At 38.0% G+C, this 19,796-nt stretch overlaps 1 protein-coding gene across 3 annotated transcripts in view; it reads left to right on the plus strand.

The window, feature by feature from the left end:
- The window catches only part of LVRN (laeverin), a 60,096-nt gene that overhangs the window by 19,081 nt on the left and 21,219 nt on the right, over positions 1-19,796 (plus strand). For all 3 annotated transcript variants that reach the window (XR_005054608.2, XR_005054610.2, XM_036993731.2), the window contains exons 5-15: positions 3,741-3,895; positions 5,355-5,468; positions 8,401-8,544; positions 9,083-9,148; positions 9,243-9,308; positions 9,707-9,879; positions 11,478-11,554; positions 12,010-12,149; positions 14,154-14,209; positions 17,126-17,279; positions 18,750-18,844. Coding sequence is in view for 1 of the 3 variants with exons in the window: in XM_036993731.2 (XP_036849626.2) it covers positions 3,741-3,895; positions 5,355-5,468; positions 8,401-8,544; positions 9,083-9,148; positions 9,243-9,308; positions 9,707-9,879; positions 11,478-11,554; positions 12,010-12,149; positions 14,154-14,209; positions 17,126-17,279; positions 18,750-18,844 (1,240 nt within the window). In the remaining 2 variants the exon portion in view is untranslated. The remainder of the gene's footprint in view (positions 1-3,740; positions 3,896-5,354; positions 5,469-8,400; positions 8,545-9,082; positions 9,149-9,242; positions 9,309-9,706; positions 9,880-11,477; positions 11,555-12,009; positions 12,150-14,153; positions 14,210-17,125; positions 17,280-18,749; positions 18,845-19,796) is intronic.

The raw sequence follows: 19,796 nt of genomic DNA on the forward strand, positions 1-19,796 counted from the left end.
CTTCCTAAACACATCTGCCTCATTCTCTGTACACTGCCAGGTGCCCAGTGAGTGTGCTCAGCGGTTAGATTCCCCCTGGGGACTCATTGGCAGCCTCACATCCTCCAGACTGTGCTTTCTGTCATGTGTCCTGTCCTGTTCTCTTATGCAAGCATGCAGTGCAAAGTTCTGGAGGCTTCTTAGCTGGTCTATGTGAGTTACTCCAATTCCCATTAGAAAGGTTTCTGTTGTTGTTGTTTTCCTTAATATTCTTTAGCTGTGAGTCATTGGATTAGGGCTTGGGGGTCCCATCTGTGAATTTTTGTTGTATAAAATTGGAATCATGTGTGGACATTACATGATCCTTGAGGAAATATATAAACATTTGATCTCTCACAGATCTGAATAGTATGCCCATAAAATTATGTGACCCACTTGGCTCAGAAAGTTGGTTCAGTGTTTTTCCTCTCTGAATTGAGGGTACCATGTAAATGCATAACTCTGACATGTTAAAGTGTTGGAGAAAGTATGCTCTGCCTGTACTAGTGGATGAAGGTTGAAGAAGGTGGGGAGTAAATATCTGGGGGCTCAAGCCTCCTGAACACCAGGAAGCCAGGGGCTGTGCAGCTCCAGCCTTCTGGCTAAGGAGGAGTGGGAAATAAAGGCATGGGACCAGTCTCAGCCCATTCAGGGATCCTGCAGAAGATACCTGTCATTTTTCGAGCCTGAGCCTGGGGACCAAGCTTCTGGCACTTCTGTGGCTGGAGGATCTCAGGATGACCCTTGTCCAGCAAGACGGGTTCCATTCATCTTTATGTAGATAAGGAGAAGTCCGGAATTACCCTTGCTGCCGTTTTCCATGAAAGCCTTTCCCCTAGCCAGTTAGTCACCTCCTTCACTCTATATCCACCCATTTCCGCCCACCCCCTCACTTTCCCTAGTTTATATCACCAACATCCCCACCACAGCCCTTACCTGGATTCACAGCCTTCCCCCGTATTTCACACTGAGGCCGCAGGGATCTTGCAAAGCAAAATCCAATTATGTTCCGCCTCTTTAAAACCTCTCTGTGGGTTCCATTGCTCTGAGGACCAAGTCCAAACTCGATACCCTGCTTCACAGCGCAGCATCTCTTGCCAACCTCTCTGGGCTTTTGGCGGCTCCTAAGGGTGGGAAGGAGGCTCTAGAACCATCTCTGCCCCTTCTACCCTTTCGTCTTTCTCTCATCTCCTTCTGACTCCTGCACATGCGGTTTGCACATCCTTCAGTGCTTCACCCAACTGATTAATTCTTCTGTTTCTGTCTCAGTGCCCCTTCCTCCAGGGAGCTTTCTCATACTTTCCTTTGTGACTCCCTTTCTCATACTTCCACAGCATCCTGTGCACCCCTCTGTTTGAGCTCTTGACCTACTAGATCCTAATGTTCTTCCCCACTAGCTCAAGAGTAACTTGGGTGCAGGATCTGGATTGCCTTTTTCTTGTGTAAAGTTAAGTTATTGAATACAGCACAGCAAAGAATATTCATTAGGTGAATATAGCATGTACTATAGGAATATTTGTCCCATTAGCAAAAGAAAATAAAAAATATTTTATTGTTCTAGTAATAAAAATAATAAATAATCGCAATACAGAAAATAAAGAAAAATAGGGACAAACACACACACATACACAAAGAAAATGTAATACTACCACTCAGAGATAACCACAGCTAACATCTTGGTGTATGTTTTCCCAATGTCTGTCTTAGTCTTATCTCTGTCTTTCTCCTCGTTTGCTGCTGCTTTTTTTTTTAACAAAAGTTGACACTCTTTTTTGAATGGCCTTTTAAAAAACTATTTAGCAGTATGTAACAACATGATCCAGATAACCTAATCTTTTTTATTATTATTTTTAAGACATACTAGGCCTGCGTATCAGTTTGACGAAATAATTTATGGAATCCTCTGTGGCTGACATTTAGACGGATTCTGCCCTTTCTTGGACTAACTTAAGAACATTAAAAAAATAAAAATAAATGTTTACAAATATCCATGCTATTTGCCAACATTCCAAAAGTTGAACGACTTAGTCAATGGTAGGAATATTTTTAAAGATCATGAGGCATTTTGCTGGATTGCTCCAGAAAGCGTGCAGCAGCACACCCTCATCAGTAAGCTGTATGCCAGTTTTCCTATACCTAATTGTTAATACTAATACCAGCCAATATTAGTTATTGGTTTTACTCATTTGAGAGATTAAGTTATATCATTGTTTTAATTTTTGTTTTGATAACTAATGTCACTGAACATGTTACATTGGCTATTTGAATTATTTTTTTAGTGTTCACATTTTTGGAAAAAAATTTTTTGATGTTTTTTCCTTTTGGTTTGTCAGAATTTCTTAAGTATTAAAAAATATTGTCCAATTATTTGTGATATATGTAAAATAAATGCAAATATTTCCCCCAGTTTGTGGTTTGCCTTTCAAATTTGTTTATGGTATCTCTTGATGAACTAAAATATTTCATTTTAAATAGACTTTATATTTTAGAGCCATTTTAGGTTTACAGAAAAATTGCATGGAAAGTATAGAGCATTCCCATGTACCTCATCTCCCCAACACAGTTTCTTCCATTTGTTAACATTTTGCATTAGAGCAGTGCACTTGGTACAGTTGATGGATCAATATTGATGGTTAAAGTCAAAGTTTGCTTTAAGGTTCACTCTTTGTGCTGTACAGTTCTGGGAGTTTTGACAAATGTACAGTGACATGCATCCACCATTATAGTATCATACAAAATAGTTTCACTGCCATTAAATCCCCTGTGTGCCACCTATTCATCCCCAAGGCCCCCCACCAAGACCCTGACAACCACTAATCTTTCATCGTTTCTATGGTTTTACCTCTTCCATAATGTTATATAGTTGGAATCATTCCCTGTGTAGCTTTTTCAGACTAGCTTCTATCACTGAGCAATATGCATTTAGGTTTTCTCCATGTCTTTTCTTAGCCTGCGAGCTTATGCTTTGTTATCACTGAATAATCCTCTACTGTATGGATGTACAACCTTTTGTTTTTCCATTCACCTCTTGAATGACATCTTGGTTGCTTTCAACTTTTGGCAATTACAAATAAAACTTCTATAAACAAGTTTTTAGAAGGACATAAGTTTTCAACTCATTTGTGTAAACACGTAGGAGCTCAACTGCTAGACTTTATGCTCAGCCTTTGTCTAGCTTTATAAGAAACTATCAAGCTGTCCTCCAAAGTGGCTGGACCTCTGTGCATTCACACCAGCAATGAATGAGAGTTCCTGTAGCTCCACATCTTCTCCAGCATTTGGCATTGTGCTTGAGATTTTAGCCATCCTAACAGGTGTGTAGTGGTATCTTACTGTTGTTTTCACTGCAGTTTTCTGATGCCATATGATGTTGAGCATCTTTTCATATCTTTAGTTGCCATTTGTGTATCTTATATAGTGAAGTGTCTGTTTAGATCATTTGCCAATTTTGTCGAGTTGTTTATTTTCTTACCGTGGAGTTTTAAGAGTTCTTTGTATATTTTGAATGGTGGCCCCTCATCAGAAATATTTGGTTCTTATATAGTCAAAACAATTTATTTTTGAGCTTCTGTCTTTGGTAGTAGTCTTCTCTCTCCTCAAATTATAAACATGCACTTGCATTTTCTTTCAGTAATTTTATGATTTCATGTTGGGGTACATCTGGATATCTCAAATTTTTGAAAGAGATGATTTCATATTTCCCTCCATTTAAATGTTCTTAGATATAATTGCCCTACCTAACTTTGATAACCGTGCCATGGAAAACTGGGGACTCTTGATGTTTGACGAGTCAACTCTGTTGCTGCAACCAAGTGATGAACTAACAGAAAAAAAGGCCGTGATTGCCTACATTCTCTCCCATGAGATCGGACACCAGGCATGTAGTAAAATGTTCTTTCTTATTTCACATGAAGAAGTTCTCCGGCTGCTCAATCAAAAGTGTCAAAAAAGAAAAAAACTGCAGTGCATTACCTTTTTAAAAATTACTGAAAAGTGGGATAGTGAGTAAAAACAAGGAAGGATCTGTGTGGTCAGGTCTTGGGTGAGTTTGAACTACTAGTGGTAGAAAGTAGGGATGAGGTCTCAGTCCATTAGAGAGTTAGGTATTTACATCCAGAAATTAATTTTGCTTCACAAAGTCCTCTTCAGAAAAAGTAAACCAAGCAGAGCTATTATTGTTTGATTACATTCCATCTTAAAATCAGGGATATTCAAAAAGGTCACTGGAAAGTACCCACATTGCATCAGTAGATTGTGATAAAGTTCTTTTGTGATTTTTTGGGTTTTTAGTTTTTTAGGAAAAGGTTAAAAGGATGTAGGCAATATGCCAGTGTCAATGATGAGCAATAATTGATCATCAAGTGCATCCCCAAAGGCAGTATAAACAAATACTTATTTCATTAGATCTATATATGCTTTCATGTTATGATTCTAGAAATCAGTTATTTGATTTAATGGGGATTCTCACATTTTGACCTTCACTCCATTAATCCATGAACTTTGTCAAGAAAGAAATAATCTCAACTCTAAAACTGTTAACTTCTTGTTATGTGGGCCCCTCCAAAGTTTTGGGAAAGAGTGACTTACTGGGATTTAATAATACCCTGTTACACAGTCAACACACACTTCCATGAGTTTTGGTCAGTGACCTAAAGTGTCATGTTTTATTATAGCCTGAGTGGCACATTGCTTTGGAATACAGGCTGCTAACTATTAGTACATCACAGCTATTTTAAGAATTTGGTTAAATACCAGGGCATGGATTTGTTGGTTTGGGAAATAATTGTGTTTTTCTTTCCTGATTCCATTCATCATCCATTTGACACGTTCTTTCTGTTAAGCTCAAATAGAAAATAATTACAGTTGGATCCTTTGGAGAACATATGATTATTTGAATGATTTGTGCATGACGCACATCAAATCATGTTCTCAAAACATAATGACTGCTTACCACAAAATCCTGATGTTTATTCAAAGTATGAGATGCTGTAATTAGTAGGTGTTAAGTGAACATTTAGGACTTCTGTTTTATATAACATAACTTTTGGGCAAAGTAGACAGTTTAAGAGCTGCTATCCTAGTTTACCTTACTTCGAACATCACAGTTTTAAAACAAAAATTATTTTCAATCATTGGATGTGAAATGGTTATTTCAGAGAAATACATGAAATATCTCTTTATATTAAAATAACAGCATTTTTTGGAGTCTTGTTTGCAAGTTTTATTACTGATGGTAAATAAACTTTATGTCTTTGACCTTAAATTTATTTAAGATGTAATTACAATAAGTATTACTTATATTTAAGAAAGCTCTTTTTTTCTACCATCTCTAAAAGTGGTTTGGAAACTTGGTTACCATGAATTGGTGGAACAATATCTGGCTCAATGAAGGTTTTGCATCTTATTTTGAATTTGGAATAATCAACTACTTCAATCCTAAATTCCCGAAAGTAAGTATATCTGTTAAATTTGTTTATGATTTTTTTCTCCCAATTATAAAATGTAATGCATATTCATTGCTGGAAATGTGTAAAATGTGGAAAGATACAAGGAATACAAGGATACTCTTATATATATACAGTAAATCTTAGGTGTCTCAAAAAGTCCTTTTCATGTATTCTCTGCCTAGAATATTATTCAAAATTATTTATATAATGTCATCTATAACTATTTTTGAAAGCATTTGGTTTATCCTCAAAAAATGTGCTTAGAGTAAGAGAGGAAGTTCCATTGCCATAAAACATTGAATTCGCCCTCTATTTTCTCAGTTAAAAGGAAAAAAACATTAATGTCATCACCTTTTAGTGTAACTAAAATGACTAAGACATTATCATACCTGGGAAAACTTGATTAAGATATATCACTGGTGTTTTTGAAGCCTAAGATTAGCTTCTTTTTATACCATTTAGTTATTTCTGTTTTTTGTTGGGTTTTAATCACTCCTCTTCTTGGAGTCTATGATTCGCAGTCGCTTGAGGAGCTGAGCTTGCCAGAAAAGCATCAGATCCTGGCAGTTGAGAAAATTGCCATGAACTTTGTTTTTGAAAAGCTTAAGGCCTTGTTGCAATGATCTTTGAGAGACAAAGAACTTAGGTTTCCTTTGATGTGGTCATTAGATTGAAATAGAGTGAGGGAATCATGGCAACATTTGCAGAAACAGATTCCCATACTTTCTTTCTTGGTCTAATTGCACCTGAAAGTCACTAAACCATGATATGAATGGGTCATGGTTAAGGATTCAGAAAACGTGAAGGATCAGTTTGTTTCTGGGTCCCTGAAGCTCCAGCCCTGACATTGCCACCCAGTGAGTTTTCTCCTTCTTCTGCCTGATTTAAGGAAAGAGCAGGCTTGGTAGAGGGAAGGACACACAGGGGCCTTGCATCCAGTCAGATCTCACTCTAACTGCAAACTGAGGCAAGTAGTGGACCCCTGTGAGCTTTAGTTCCTCATCTGTAAAGTGAGTTTCATGCAGTCATTAAACAGATTGCTGCATATCTACTGGGTACTGTTGGGACAACCACCGTGTACTATGCACTTGTGTGCTTATAAGGTATTATATGCATTGTCTGACTCAATCCCACTCTGAAGCTATAACGATAATGATGATAATGATAATGGTAAGTAAGAGCAAAAATGGTTAACCATTACAGAGTGTGTCCTGTTCTCCAGGCAGTGTGCCAAGAACTTCATATAAGGTAATTTAGGCCTGATAATAATTCAGTGAGAACAGTGTTGTTTCCCCCAGTTTCAGATGGTGAAACTGAGTTTCAGAGAGATTAATACTTAACAGGGAAATGATTAAGTCTGTTATGGTTAATTGACCCGGTGGGGTATTTTGCAGCTATGTATTTACTTATTTTGATGTTTTGCTTTTGCAAAAGCTCTATCTGCTCACTCTGAAAAGAAGAAAATCATTTGTGATTCAACCACATTGTGATAATCACTATTAAGTTTCGGTTTATCTCCTGCCAATTTATATCTGTTTCATTCATAATGCAGCAGCCATTGATAGGGATAGTTACAAAGATGAGGTAGCACAATCTTAAACAAGTGCTGTTATAAGTAAATATGCAGGATGAAAAGATTTTACAACTATGAGAATTAATAAAAAACATAGAAAAAATATTGAAAAGCACTGTACTAGCATTCCAATGGTGATTATTTTAGGGTGTGGGATCATGGGTGTTTTTTATTTTCTCTGATTTTTACATTTATTTTCTACAACACGTGGGTGAATAGTCAGACACGCAAGAATGCATGAGTGTTAAATGACTAAAACCTTTCTTTAATGAGTAAGCTCAGTCTTGCACTTCTTCTTCCCTATGTCCTCGCATAGGTGCGATTCTTGTCCTAGCAACGTCAGCATCATCTGGTAGTTTATTAGAAATACAGGCCCCAAATCAGACCAATGAATTAGAATACAAGCTTGACAAAATCCCCAGGAGATCCTTATTACATGAAAGTTCTATAATGCATTGTCCTAAAAAACAGGCTTTCTCATTTCTGGAAGGGCCAGGAGTTTGGTAATAGCCCAGTCAGTGCTATTTGTATGTCTGTAAATCATATGCTAATAGGCGAGGGTTGACTGGAACATTGGCAAATGGAAGCTGGACAGAACTGACTCAACCAGGGGACCCCAGAGATAACCGCTAAGGCGTGGAGGCTTCTGTGGATCGTCAGGGGCTCACTCAGCCCCCAGGAACTGGAGTGGGCTGTCCCTGCAGCTTCTTTCCCGCTGCCCTTTCTTTGGCTCTGTCATCCCACACACAGCTTTCCTGTACACTGGTTTTTTTCTTCTAGCTTTCCTACAGGAAAGAAATGGCCCTTGTTATGTGTCTGAGAGATATCTAGTCTTTGAGGGGAGCTCTTGTCACTAAAATACAATAAATTGCCTTCTCACATTCATGATCTGCGAAATTTTTTCCGATTACAGATTACTACATCAGCATCCTTGTGACTTCATATCCCTGGCATGCTTTTGGTTTGTAAATGTCCATGTAAGAGAGATTGATCAATTTTAAGGGATTGTTAATAAAAGTCTAGAGGATTAAAGCCACCTAGAGATGCTATTCCCTGGAGGGCCCTGTCTGGGTGATCAGATGATGCTGGGGACCTCCTTTGAGGAAATGTAGATGGCTCTTGGAATTCACCTTTGCAATTGACTTATTTAAACTGAATTTTTTAAAAAAAGATACTAAATGGGAAGGAAAGTATCCTAGAGTTTTGTTATGTAAAGAATCCTGACTTATTTGGCATATGGCAGTTCTCAATTATTGTTTTTTCCCCTCTTTAGTGTCAGTGTTTAGAAGTATTTTAGGAACATTGAATTTTGTGTTTCTATGCCACTTCAGAAGTTAACATGGCTCCATCTTTTCCTTTTAGAATGAGGTCTTTTTTTCTAACATTTTACACGGTGTCCTCAGTGAAGATCACGCCCTGGTGTCAAGAGCTGTCTCCATGAAGGTGGAAAATTTTACAGAAACGAGTGAAATAAATGAGCTGTTTGACTTATTTACTTATAATAAGGTAAAAATCAGTTATCTGTCTCCTGTTGTTCTGTATTCTTGTAAAAAGTTGCATAAATGGATTCTGAGGATCATGGGCTACTGTGCTACTATTCAATTTTGATACAAATAACCTTAATCATATTGAATAGATAGATTTCAGGAAACTGTGGTTGAATCAATTCTCATCTAGCAAATATTAATCAAGCCCAAAAATTAGGTGCTTAGCACCATCGACCATTATAAATAGACTTAGACAACTTGCTACTGTTAAGGCAAACCCTTCTGTTTGGTGAAAATTTATTTTTACCATGTGAATACCTCAACTTAAAAAATCACGTGTTACCCTGAATGATTTGTATGTAGGGTGTTTGCTCACCTTTTACCTATTAATTAGTGACAGTCTATTTGATCAGCATATTTCGGGATAATGCAAACACTCAATTGAAGCGCACAATGCAATCAGGAGAACAGTCCAGAATATTGCTTATGAAAATGGAATGTGTTCGCATTTAGATATTGAATTTTGTTCAGGTAACGTGCACCTTCTTACGTCTTAGGGAGCGTCGATGGCCCGGATGCTTTCTAGTTTCCTGAACGAGAATTTATTTATCAACGCACTCAAAGTGAGTTTCCAAAATTGCTGTTGCCTGAAAAGCAGTAAACATTAGTTGTTTTGGATTGTTATTTATTTTAACCTTAACTTTTCTATTTTTACAGTCATATTTGGAGACGTTTTCTTACTCAAATGCTGAGCAAGATGATCTGTGGAGGCATTTTCAAATGGTAGCCGTCCTACTTTCTGAGCTGCTCTGTATGATACCGCATGGCCGGATCAGGAGGCCGTGGCTGTGCAACACCACCATAGGAAGCTGTTTTTCCTTGTTTGTGAAACTCTCTTAGGCCAAGGGAGTTTTTTTTTAGTTTTCACCACTGTATTCCCAGTTCCCAGAACAGAACCTCAGATTCATAAATATGTGTTCAGTGGATGAATGAATGAGAAAACTAAGGAATCGTTTGTATACAGAGTTGAGCAGAGTTCCGAATTTGGCCCAGAAAACCACCCACTGAGAATGACTGTATAAATGAGGAATAGAAGAACTGCCTAGTTGCTTTGGGGAGATTGCTACCGCAAAGGATTTTGATGACAAATATCTGTTTTTGTGATGATTTTTTAAAAACAGGCCATAGATGACCAGAGTAAAATTCTTTTGCCAGCATCGGTAAAAAGCATAATGGACAGTTGGACACACCAGAGTGGTTTTCCAGTTATCACCTTAAATGTCTCTACTGGTGTCATTAAGCAGGAGCCATTTTATCTTGGAAAAGTAAAAAATCAGACCCTTCTAACCCACAAGTAGGTAGATTTGCTCCTCTGTCTTCACCTTCCTTGGGGTTGGGCTCTGATAGAATGGAAACCAGCCTGTGGGGAACCCTGCTGCGTAGACACCCTTCTGCAGAGCTACCCTGGGGTGGTGACTTGGCTCTATGCAAGATGTCACTGGGTGCTAGGATGAGACAGAGCCTCTGATGTCCTGAGCAAGGCCAGAGACCTGCATTTAGGGAGGCAACACAGCACCAACCCCATGGGCTTTAGGGCCACACCACCGACCAAAGCTTTAGGTATTATGACCTCTTCTTTGTCACATAGGCAGAGGTAATGAATTACACGGAATTCTGGATGTGAGGCAGAATGATAGGGCCTAGCATGGCCTCATGCAGGTTAAGAGAAAAGGGACTTCTGTGATCCCTAGACATGGCACTGCCTGGTAACTGTATCTTTGAGGGATAGTTCTGTGCCTGTCTCCCCATATGTGTGTGTGTGTATGCAACTATATCTACAACAGTAGAATTATGGCTGTTAGATTCTGTTAGACCTGAGTTCAAATATGACTTCACCAAAATGCAAGCCTGTGGTATGTCTTACTTAAAATTTCTGAGTTTCAGTTGCTGTATCTAGAAAGTAAATGCAGTAACACGTATCCCAGGGGATTGCTGTAAAAATAAAATGAGATAATGACAGAGTAGCTTCACTTGCATCTCTTTCTCCTTCCCTTCCCTTTCTTAACCTGTGAGATAATTTTCAACTCTTTTTGAGAAAGTCTTGATCCTCCTATCTCTTTGTAATAAAGATCAGCACAGATGAGTAATTAATTTTCAAAACCATCACCAAAATTTTCCGGTCACCCTGCTCTTTTCTTACAACCCCACTGGAGAGGAATAGGAGACCTGAAGGTCCCTGGTCGCCACGATGTTCTGTGACTTTTGGGACGAGGTGTGCCTTAGCGATGAGGTACACACAAACCCCCACCCAGAGGCTTTGAGAAACCAGGCTCTGAGCACTTGGGCAAGATTGGAAATACCGCCCTAACTCCAAGTAAGGTGTGTCTTTAGATGACTAATGCCCTCGCTGTGGCCCGCTTATCCGGGTCACGTCCACCGATGTGGGAAGAATGTGGGCATTGAGTGAATATGAGTAATCTGGCTGATTCCTGCCGAACGCTCTTCAGACAGCGAGAAAGCTTGAGGCAGAAAAGAATTTGGGAATGTTTGTCAAGCTTTCTCTTCTTAAATTTCTCTTTACTTCTCTTAGCACAGATGGATTTGGGTCTGTTTACAGCATTTGCACGACCACTGAGTGAGGCCGGGTGGCTATATTTTAATAGAAACAGCCTTGAAAGTTTCAGACACAAGATAGTCTACGTAGCCACCTTAGGTTATAAGAGGAAGTAAAAAAAAAAAAAATACAAGAGAGAGGGTAAATGCAAATAGCCAGAGCAAAGCTGGCTTCTGAAACAAACATGAATAATCCTAAGAGCAAAGCCCTGCATATCTAGAGGGAATAACCAAAGAATTTGAGTCTGTCTGTTATTTTATCATCTCCTTTAGTATTGGCTCGGAGTTTATATTGTTATGCCTGAAAATTAACTTAATTTTTATTGTCTTTCTAATAAGTGACACATGGATTGTACCTATTCTTTGGATAAAAAATGGAATTATGCAGCCTTTAGTCTGGCTAGATAAAAGCAGCAGTAAGTAACAAATTTTAAAAATATCTTCATATATGTACACATGAACATGTATTTTTATACATATATATACACACATGAATATGTATTTGTATACATATATATATACACATGAATATGTATTTGTATACATATATATACACACATGAATATATGTACATATATAAAGGCAGAGAACACAATGTTGAAATTTAGCTTTTGGAAAGCTATCTTGTTTAAAACTAATATATTTTGACATAATTGATATAATCTTGTTGAACTAGAGCTTTAAAAATGTTTCAAATCAAAAACCATTATATGTGAAAAAATGTAATGTGTAAGACTGATATATATTTTATGACTCCCTTACTTTTTGTTTTATTGGGTTTATTGTTTAGAATTAAGAGGATGTTGTATAAATATGTATTGAAATAATTTTTAAATGTTCCACTTCCAACTTCTCACATATTCCTTTGTAGAAGTATTCCCTGAAATGCAAGTCTCGGACTCTGATCATGACTGGGTGATTTTAAATTTGAATATGACTGGATATTATAGAGTTAACTATGATAAATTAGGTTGGAAGAAATTAAATCAACAGCTTGAAAAAAATTCTAAGGTAAGGTTATTTTGCACGCTTTTATGAAATATCATTACTCTTACAACGTCTAGGCACTTAAGTGTTGGGCTCTCTTGTGAACCTGTCTGGTGGGAGGTCGTTTCACTCCCTTGCCAGCCCTCTCCCCAGGACACACTGGGTTTAAGGGGAGATTTTGGTTGAATGCATTGTGCTTTTCCTCAACAATTTTACCTTTCTAGGTAAAAGTCAGAACACATTTTTCTGTTAACCATTAGTTTTTTGATCTTAGGTGCATTACTTAAAGGTTCTGCTTCCATTTCTTCCCTTTAAAATGAGAATAATATCATATTCCTCTTATTGATCATGAGGTTTAGAGGTGATGTAGGTAAACATATACTTAGAATTTCTAATCCATGGTAAGTGCACAGTGTATTCCAAAAAGTGTTAATTTTCTAAACATTGTTCTCATTCTTCTGCAGAGAGAATTCAGTTCACAAAATACCAATAATAATCCAGTCTCACTTTAAATTGTAAAACAAATATAAATCATTATGCAGTATGTAAATATTAACGTGTTGGCTGGCTCTAATTGGTCAGATTTTAATTGGTTGAATATAGCCACGTCTCCACTGGTGGAGTTGGGGGCTGGCATAGAAGTCTGTGGTGCTGGCTCCACTGTGAAGCCTTGGGCGGTTCTTTGAGACTCCGTTAGTAAAGCTAGAATTTTGAACTAAAAGCTCTCTCAGAAGCGCCCCTGTGCCACCTCACTAGCAGGAGAGGGGGCACAGCATGGTGGTCCAGAGCGCCGGTTCTGTGTCACGTGGGCTGTGTTCATGTTTTTGTTTGCCATTTGCCAGATGTGCGACCTTGGGCCCCTCAGGTGGCCAGTCATGCCCCGGTTTCATCATCTGTATGATAATGGCTTCACAGACCAACCTTAAAATGTTCTCGTGAACATGTAATAAGGTGACACATGTATTATGCTTGACAGAGGACTGACAATTCAGGCATTCAGAATATGGTCAGTAATTTCAAAAAATGATCATTGGGCTTTCATATAAAGCTACCTCAAAATCACTAATGATACCATTTTACTTCCAAATCTTTTTCAGGGTGGCTAAATCGTTATTAATTTCTTGGGGCACTCCAAGTCAAGGAGGCACTAGGGTCATACCATTTTAGGAGTGAGCTCTTGAAACCAACGTAGAAGTACTTGTTGAAAAATTGAGGTCAATTATTTCTACAACATAATTGATGAGCAAATGAAACAGCATCTCCATTAATGTTAATCTAGAAAATGTGTTATTACTGCCAGGACAGAAATGGGACTCCTACCAAGGAAAGAATCAAGCTGGCTCCATTGGAGATAAACTTTCTAAGACCAAATATGTGAAAGCTCCGGCAGGTGTAGCCACAGTGCTGTTGGGGGCTCTGGGCAGCCTCAGGACACCGAAGCTGAGACAGTCCCATGGCCGTGCAATGCCAAGGAACTCAAACAGAAGTCTAAGGCACTAAGTGGGCAATTGAGCCCTGCATTGCCATGATTCAAAGGGCTCTGTTGGTCATACTGTGTCAAATTAGTAAAATCTTGAGAAGAGAAACACCATTTAAAAGAGCGCTTTCATATCACCAAAACAGTGCTAACTAATATTTATTTAAGGCCTCCTATGCCAAAAATTATTCCCTGACAATAATTGGGATATCATAATACAATTTAATGTACACCTTTGTTTTGGAGAGGCCTTTTAAACTTGGCTTCCTGGTTTATTTTTTAACATGCTGTTTTTCAGGGAGTATTTTGGCAAAACTCTCTGCCACCTTTAAGGCCTCATTATTAATGTCCAGAGGTATCATTTATCAAAAACAGATGTATAGCAAATACATTATAGGGACTACTTTTGGTAATGATCATTTCTCTGCACACGAGACAATTCACGTGAAAGTGCTTTGTAAGCAGCTTTAAATGTTATTATTCTGAAAACTATCTTTTTTACTAAAAAATGCTCACATCCGTTCTTGCGTATATTTGAATGTCCTTTGCAGGCTATTCCTGTTATTCACAGACTGCAGTTGATTGATGATGCCTTTTCCTTGTCTAAGTGAGTATATTTTCTCCTCTCAAGGTTTTAGAGTGTAGCTTGAGAACTTTATAAACAAGAATAACCTCATCACTCTGAAGTTGGTTCTTTAGTGTATCCAGGCCATACCTTACTAAGATTATGATCAATCCATGGTTACAGTGGAACTTTCTGCCGTTAAAGTCCCTGGCATTCACCACCACATGGATGAACCCTGAGGGCGTTATGCTAAATGAAATAAACCAGTGACAGAAAGGCAGATAGTGTATGATTCGGTGTACAGAGCTCCCAAGAGTGAGTGGTGGTGGCTGGGGCCTGGGGGCAGGGCAAAAGGGGATATTGTTGAGTGGGGCCATAGTTTCAGTTTCACGAGACGAAAAAGAGTTCTGGAGGTAGATGATGGGGATGTGAGTGTATTTAATACCACAGCAATGTGAGTGTATTTGATACCATGGAGCTGTACACATAAAAAGGTTTTAATGGTGAACTTCTGTTTTGTGTAGTTTGTCACAATAAAAAAAATAGGAATGAAAGACAATGAAAAGAAGTCATATTAGGAAAGTGCAATAATGTCTACTACTATTAGAAAGCCATGGAAAACTATATTTTTGACAAAAATTTAAGGAAAAGGAGTATGTTCTTACTCAAGTCAAAACCGGGCAGTCAATTATATCAAAGTCCTATATATTTTCAATTCAATTAACATTGGTACATTAAGATTTAAACTGATTATGGAGAAATTTTAAAACGGTCTTCAAAGAACAGCAAAGATGACTGAGTGTCTTAAAAGGAAACCCCTAAAGGAAAAGCTTTAAAGGATGCAGTAAAGATGCTGTAAATAGAATATAATAGAAGATTATAGAGCTTAAATATTTATAGGTTTATTATAAAAAGCATAAAAATAATTATTTTAAAACTCTCAAACAATAATAAAAACTTAGGTGAAATACAAGTGATTCAGGTATCATGTGTTAAGGCTGTTAAATATTAAAATGGGTAAATTTCAGAAGCTTGTAGATGTGTTCATATTTTTCTGTGATACTGTATGTTAAGGAAATAGCTGATATTTCCAAAAATAAAACAAGTGGCTGGAAAGTATCAATTGAGATTTGAAGTGATTTCTGTTACCCACAGGTGATAGATGTAGGTATAATTTTAATGAGCTATGGCTTATGTTTGAACATATTACAGAATCATTGATTTTATTTGTATTAGATTTACTGTATATAAGCTAGGCTGCCAAGTATTTAACCTGGTAAATTAATAGATGTTCAGAATTTAAATTTTCAGACAATAAAATTAAAGCATATACATGATGAATTACCCTGTGTGCTCTGTCTTTCTTTGGCCTGTCGTATTTCTTGAATGGATGTCTGCTGACTTTATCCTTTATTTCTTTATTACCTCTTCTCTCTGTGACCTGTGGCACATTTCCTTCCCCACTGCTTAGCTGAAACTCCTCCAAGATAACCGAGGCTTTGATTCTGTTGACCACATCCTCCAGGAAATTTGTCATTTGGCAAACCTGGTTCTTCTTATGTATCTGATTTCTCTTGCTGCTGCTAGGAGGATCCATAAGACCCATCATGGTTACATTATTTTCTTCTCACTTTCCTTTGGAAAACTCATATAGTTCCAGTGATCATTTTGCTTATGTGTGTGTAGGGTGCCCAGAAGATATAAGGTAATCAATAAATGTTTGTGGAATGATATGTTGATGACTTCTAAATCTACATCTCCACTTCTCTCCTCCTGTCTTCTGTCTATCCTGTGGCCAATTAAATTCAGTACCTTAGATGCTGAACTTTATTTTCTATCTCCAAATTGCCCTTGCTGTCAGTTTCTCTGACAAAGTTACCACTATTCTTCCCATCACCCAAACTTGAATCAGAGACATCCTTGATTCCTCCCTCTCCGTCTCCCATCTGGTCACCATGTCTTATCTGTTCATTTTGGGAATGTCTTTGGGATTTTCCCCTTACTTACTACATTCACTGCTTCCATGCTAAGCCCAGTTTTCTCCATCTTTTGCTTGGCCTATTGCATTAGCTTCCAGTCTTTAGTTCCTTTGAATTCCATTTTGTCTTTTCAGCACAATTGCAATAACATTTTCCGGCATCAATTTCATGATGCTACTCCAGTTGTTTAAAACCTTCCCACCACATGTAAGCTCATCACCCTGGCATTCAAGGCTCTCCATAGTTTCTATCCACCTTGTCTATGAGTCCCTGTCTCTCAGCTTTGCACAAAAGCAACCTCTGCCTCTATTGACTTGATCTGCCCATCACACTAATTCCCACTTTATCTTCTTTGTCCTAAGCTGCCTTCCTCTTTATCTCCATCCATTTCAATTCAACTCATCCCTCATGGCCCTTCTCAACTTCTTCTTCCAGGAAGCCTTCCTTGACTTTTCCATTACATGGCTATGTTTTCCTTCTTCGCCACTTTATTGTGTTCGTTGCCTTCTCTATGACCTTTCATTAACATCTTCTTATGTGTAAGTCTCAGATCCTCACCACAGTAATAAGCTTGTCAATTGTCGACAAGAATAGTGTCCTATGTAATAGTTTGTGCCCTACTAGTAGCTGACAGAACATTAGATAGAGAATGACTTTTAATTCTTACTGAATGGAAATCATACTCTCATAAGAATGCATACTAAATGCACAAATATTCTTTTGCCCTTTAATCAGTCCAACATCTGGCCTGGATTTTCTATAACCTCCAAGAATTTGGGCACTTGAATGTTCCAAACTGATGAGGGTCTGACGGCATTGCTTTCCCATCTTATCAATGAGGTGGGAACTTTACTCTCCAGCTTCTTGATTTCGCATACCCTAATCAAATCAGGCATTGACATATGGAACATACATGGAAAGTGTGCCAATTATCTAGCAAGTGAAGGTTTTTGAGTGTGCGCTTTTTTAAACCAAACAGAAACAATTACATTGAGATTGAAACAGCACTTGATTTAACCAAGTACCTTGCTGAAGAAGATGAAATCATAGTATGGCATGCAGTCTTGGTGAACCTGGTAACCAGGGATCTTGTTTCTGACATGAACAACTATGATATATTCCCATTATTAAAGGTAATTTCATTCTTTGTTATGTGGTTTTAAAAAATCCTCTCTTCCTCTTTCCATATTCTAGGTAGCTTCTGTGAAACTTTTTATTATTTTCCTGAACTAATAGTCTATTAGTTCCATATACTGCATTTTCTTAGGAATGGCTGGTTATTCTTAGAAGAAAATATACCTTAATCACAGACCTGGTCTTGAATACGAGTATGAGAGAAGTTTGGAAATGTGTCTAATTATTGGTGAAATGACAAAGTGTACCAAGAAAACAGAAGTGGGTGGACATGGTATGCCTTTTTTCATATAGAAAAGGATAGCATCTATTAGCCACTGTTTTCCTCGAAGACTGTTAGATAGAATGACTTTTAACAACCCTATACTCACAACTGAAAAACTCTGATTTACAGGACTAGTACTTAACATCAAAGAGGTCTGTTCCAGAAAGAGCAAAAGTTTTAAAGCTGTTTTTGATGTTGCAAAGAGAGGGAAGTTAGGAGTAGTGAATGAAATGACATACCGTCATAACTGAAACAGTACAGAGGAGAAGCATTCCAGTGCTAGATCCTAAACAGTGACCGTGAAAGATGGCCCAGGTAAAATCAAAGCACAAGTTAGGCAGCAACCCTCTGGAGAGTCAGGGGCCAAACAAACCAGGAAGCCCGTCAGGTGGTGATTCCCAGGATGTTTCTGGAGCAGCCCGAGGGCAAGAGCACAAAGATAAAAAAGATCTCAGACTTTTTTCCTGCTGTCCTTCCTTGGATAATGGGGGCTTCCTTGAAGGTGAGGATGGTAACCAACAGAAGACACTCAATGTTTGTGGACTGAGGTGGCTCACTGTTAATATCTGATGGCTGGTTCTGGATAAAGACATAGAAATTCATATTTGTTTTTAAAGAATTTCAATGAATGGCATCAGGTTTATTCTTAGGGATGTATTGTATATCTATAACTTGTATAAATCTTTTCATTCACCAGTTTGCAGGTCAGTTGAAGAAACTTTAATTCAGACTTAGGGCTTCAGTTTGTCCAAGGCATAAATAAGGGCTCCTTCTTTTCTTGGAAGTGTAAATACTAAGCATGGAAGTTTTGAGGTAGAAAGTTTAAGTGTTTTATATTTTTACATTTTTTCCCCCTGTTATGAAGACAACAAGAAGTGTTTGGGGAGATATTAAATGATAACTTCAGTTAATATTTATTGAGCTCCTACTGTTTGCCAGGCAGTGTGCTTATATACATTATATTGTTTAGTCCTCACAAAACTGTAATATTGGTATTGCTGTGAACCCCATTTTATATACAAGGAAACTGCACCTAGAGAGGTCAACAAATGAACCAGTTACACATTTAGCAACCAATAAAGGTTGTTTCTGAGGAAATATCTGTTACTTCTCTTTTAGTGTCTTTTTCAGATAAAGAGACATTTATTTGCAAATTCAGTGCTGTGAGCCAGAACTAACAGCATGTTTCCTTTATTGTTTATAGAAGTATGTACTAAAGAGACTTACCTCAATATGGAATATATATTCAACTATAATCCGTGAAAATGTGGCAGTATTGCAAGATGACTATTTAGCTCTGTAAGTATATTTTGAGCAGTGGTCACTGAATGAAATGATTCATATTAATAAACAGGTTTCCAGATTCATATCAGATCTTAATACCAGTGATTCAGTGTGAGGTTTTGAATGCTGTTTGAGAACAGTAGCTATGGGATTAGTGAGCCACATGTATCCGAATAGAAAATAATAGTTTGGGACCCTAATTTGCCTGCAAAGCACATACATATACACACACTAATTTATAGCTCTGTATTCTCAGATCTTAGGCTACTGGTTGAAATTGTGTGTCCTACTGTTGGCAAAAGGTTGTGCTGAGCAAAGCCAACCTATACCAATGAATTGAATGCACAGGCAGGCACAGGTGCCCTCTGTATATTACTGGGGACAGAAATTCTACTGTTATGCAAATACACTGAGAGTGAAATGTATCAGTCAATTGTCTGTGAGCATAAGTATTGCAAATGATTTTCCTATCATTGGTTTGGTGAGAGGGTAAGCATGTTGTCGTGATGATCTGGGAAAGGGGTAAAAGCAAAATAAAACTTTGGTGCCGCCCACCTCCCAGTGACCTGAGATTTGTGTGTGTAGGCTGGCCTTCTAGATTTAGGGAGGGAATTTGTAATCAACAATGATACAGGGATTGTACGTACAGGGCTGATCAACATCAGGCTGAAATCAATTAGACCAAGGAAGGAACAGAAAACATACAAACTGTGATTATTCTCTCTCAGGAGTATCCTTCTGAGAGGGGAGAAGTTTTAGTGCTAGGGCAGATGACCAGAATGATGTAGGAGTGCGTGAACATAAATGGAAGCTGGTGATGGCCATCTGGGACGGTAAGTGGGCAGACGAGTTGGGTGACAATAGGAAGGCAGAAGTCAGGCAGCTCACATGTCAAGCAGCCATATCCTTGGCTCTCCTAAGTTGCCCCAAAGTGACCTGCCTTTGGTAGCATCCTGTGGCCAGTTCT

This window comes from Manis javanica, chromosome 14 (assembly GCF_040802235.1).
Source record: "Manis javanica isolate MJ-LG chromosome 14, MJ_LKY, whole genome shotgun sequence".
Classification (NCBI taxonomy): Eukaryota; Metazoa; Chordata; class Mammalia; order Pholidota; family Manidae; genus Manis; species Manis javanica.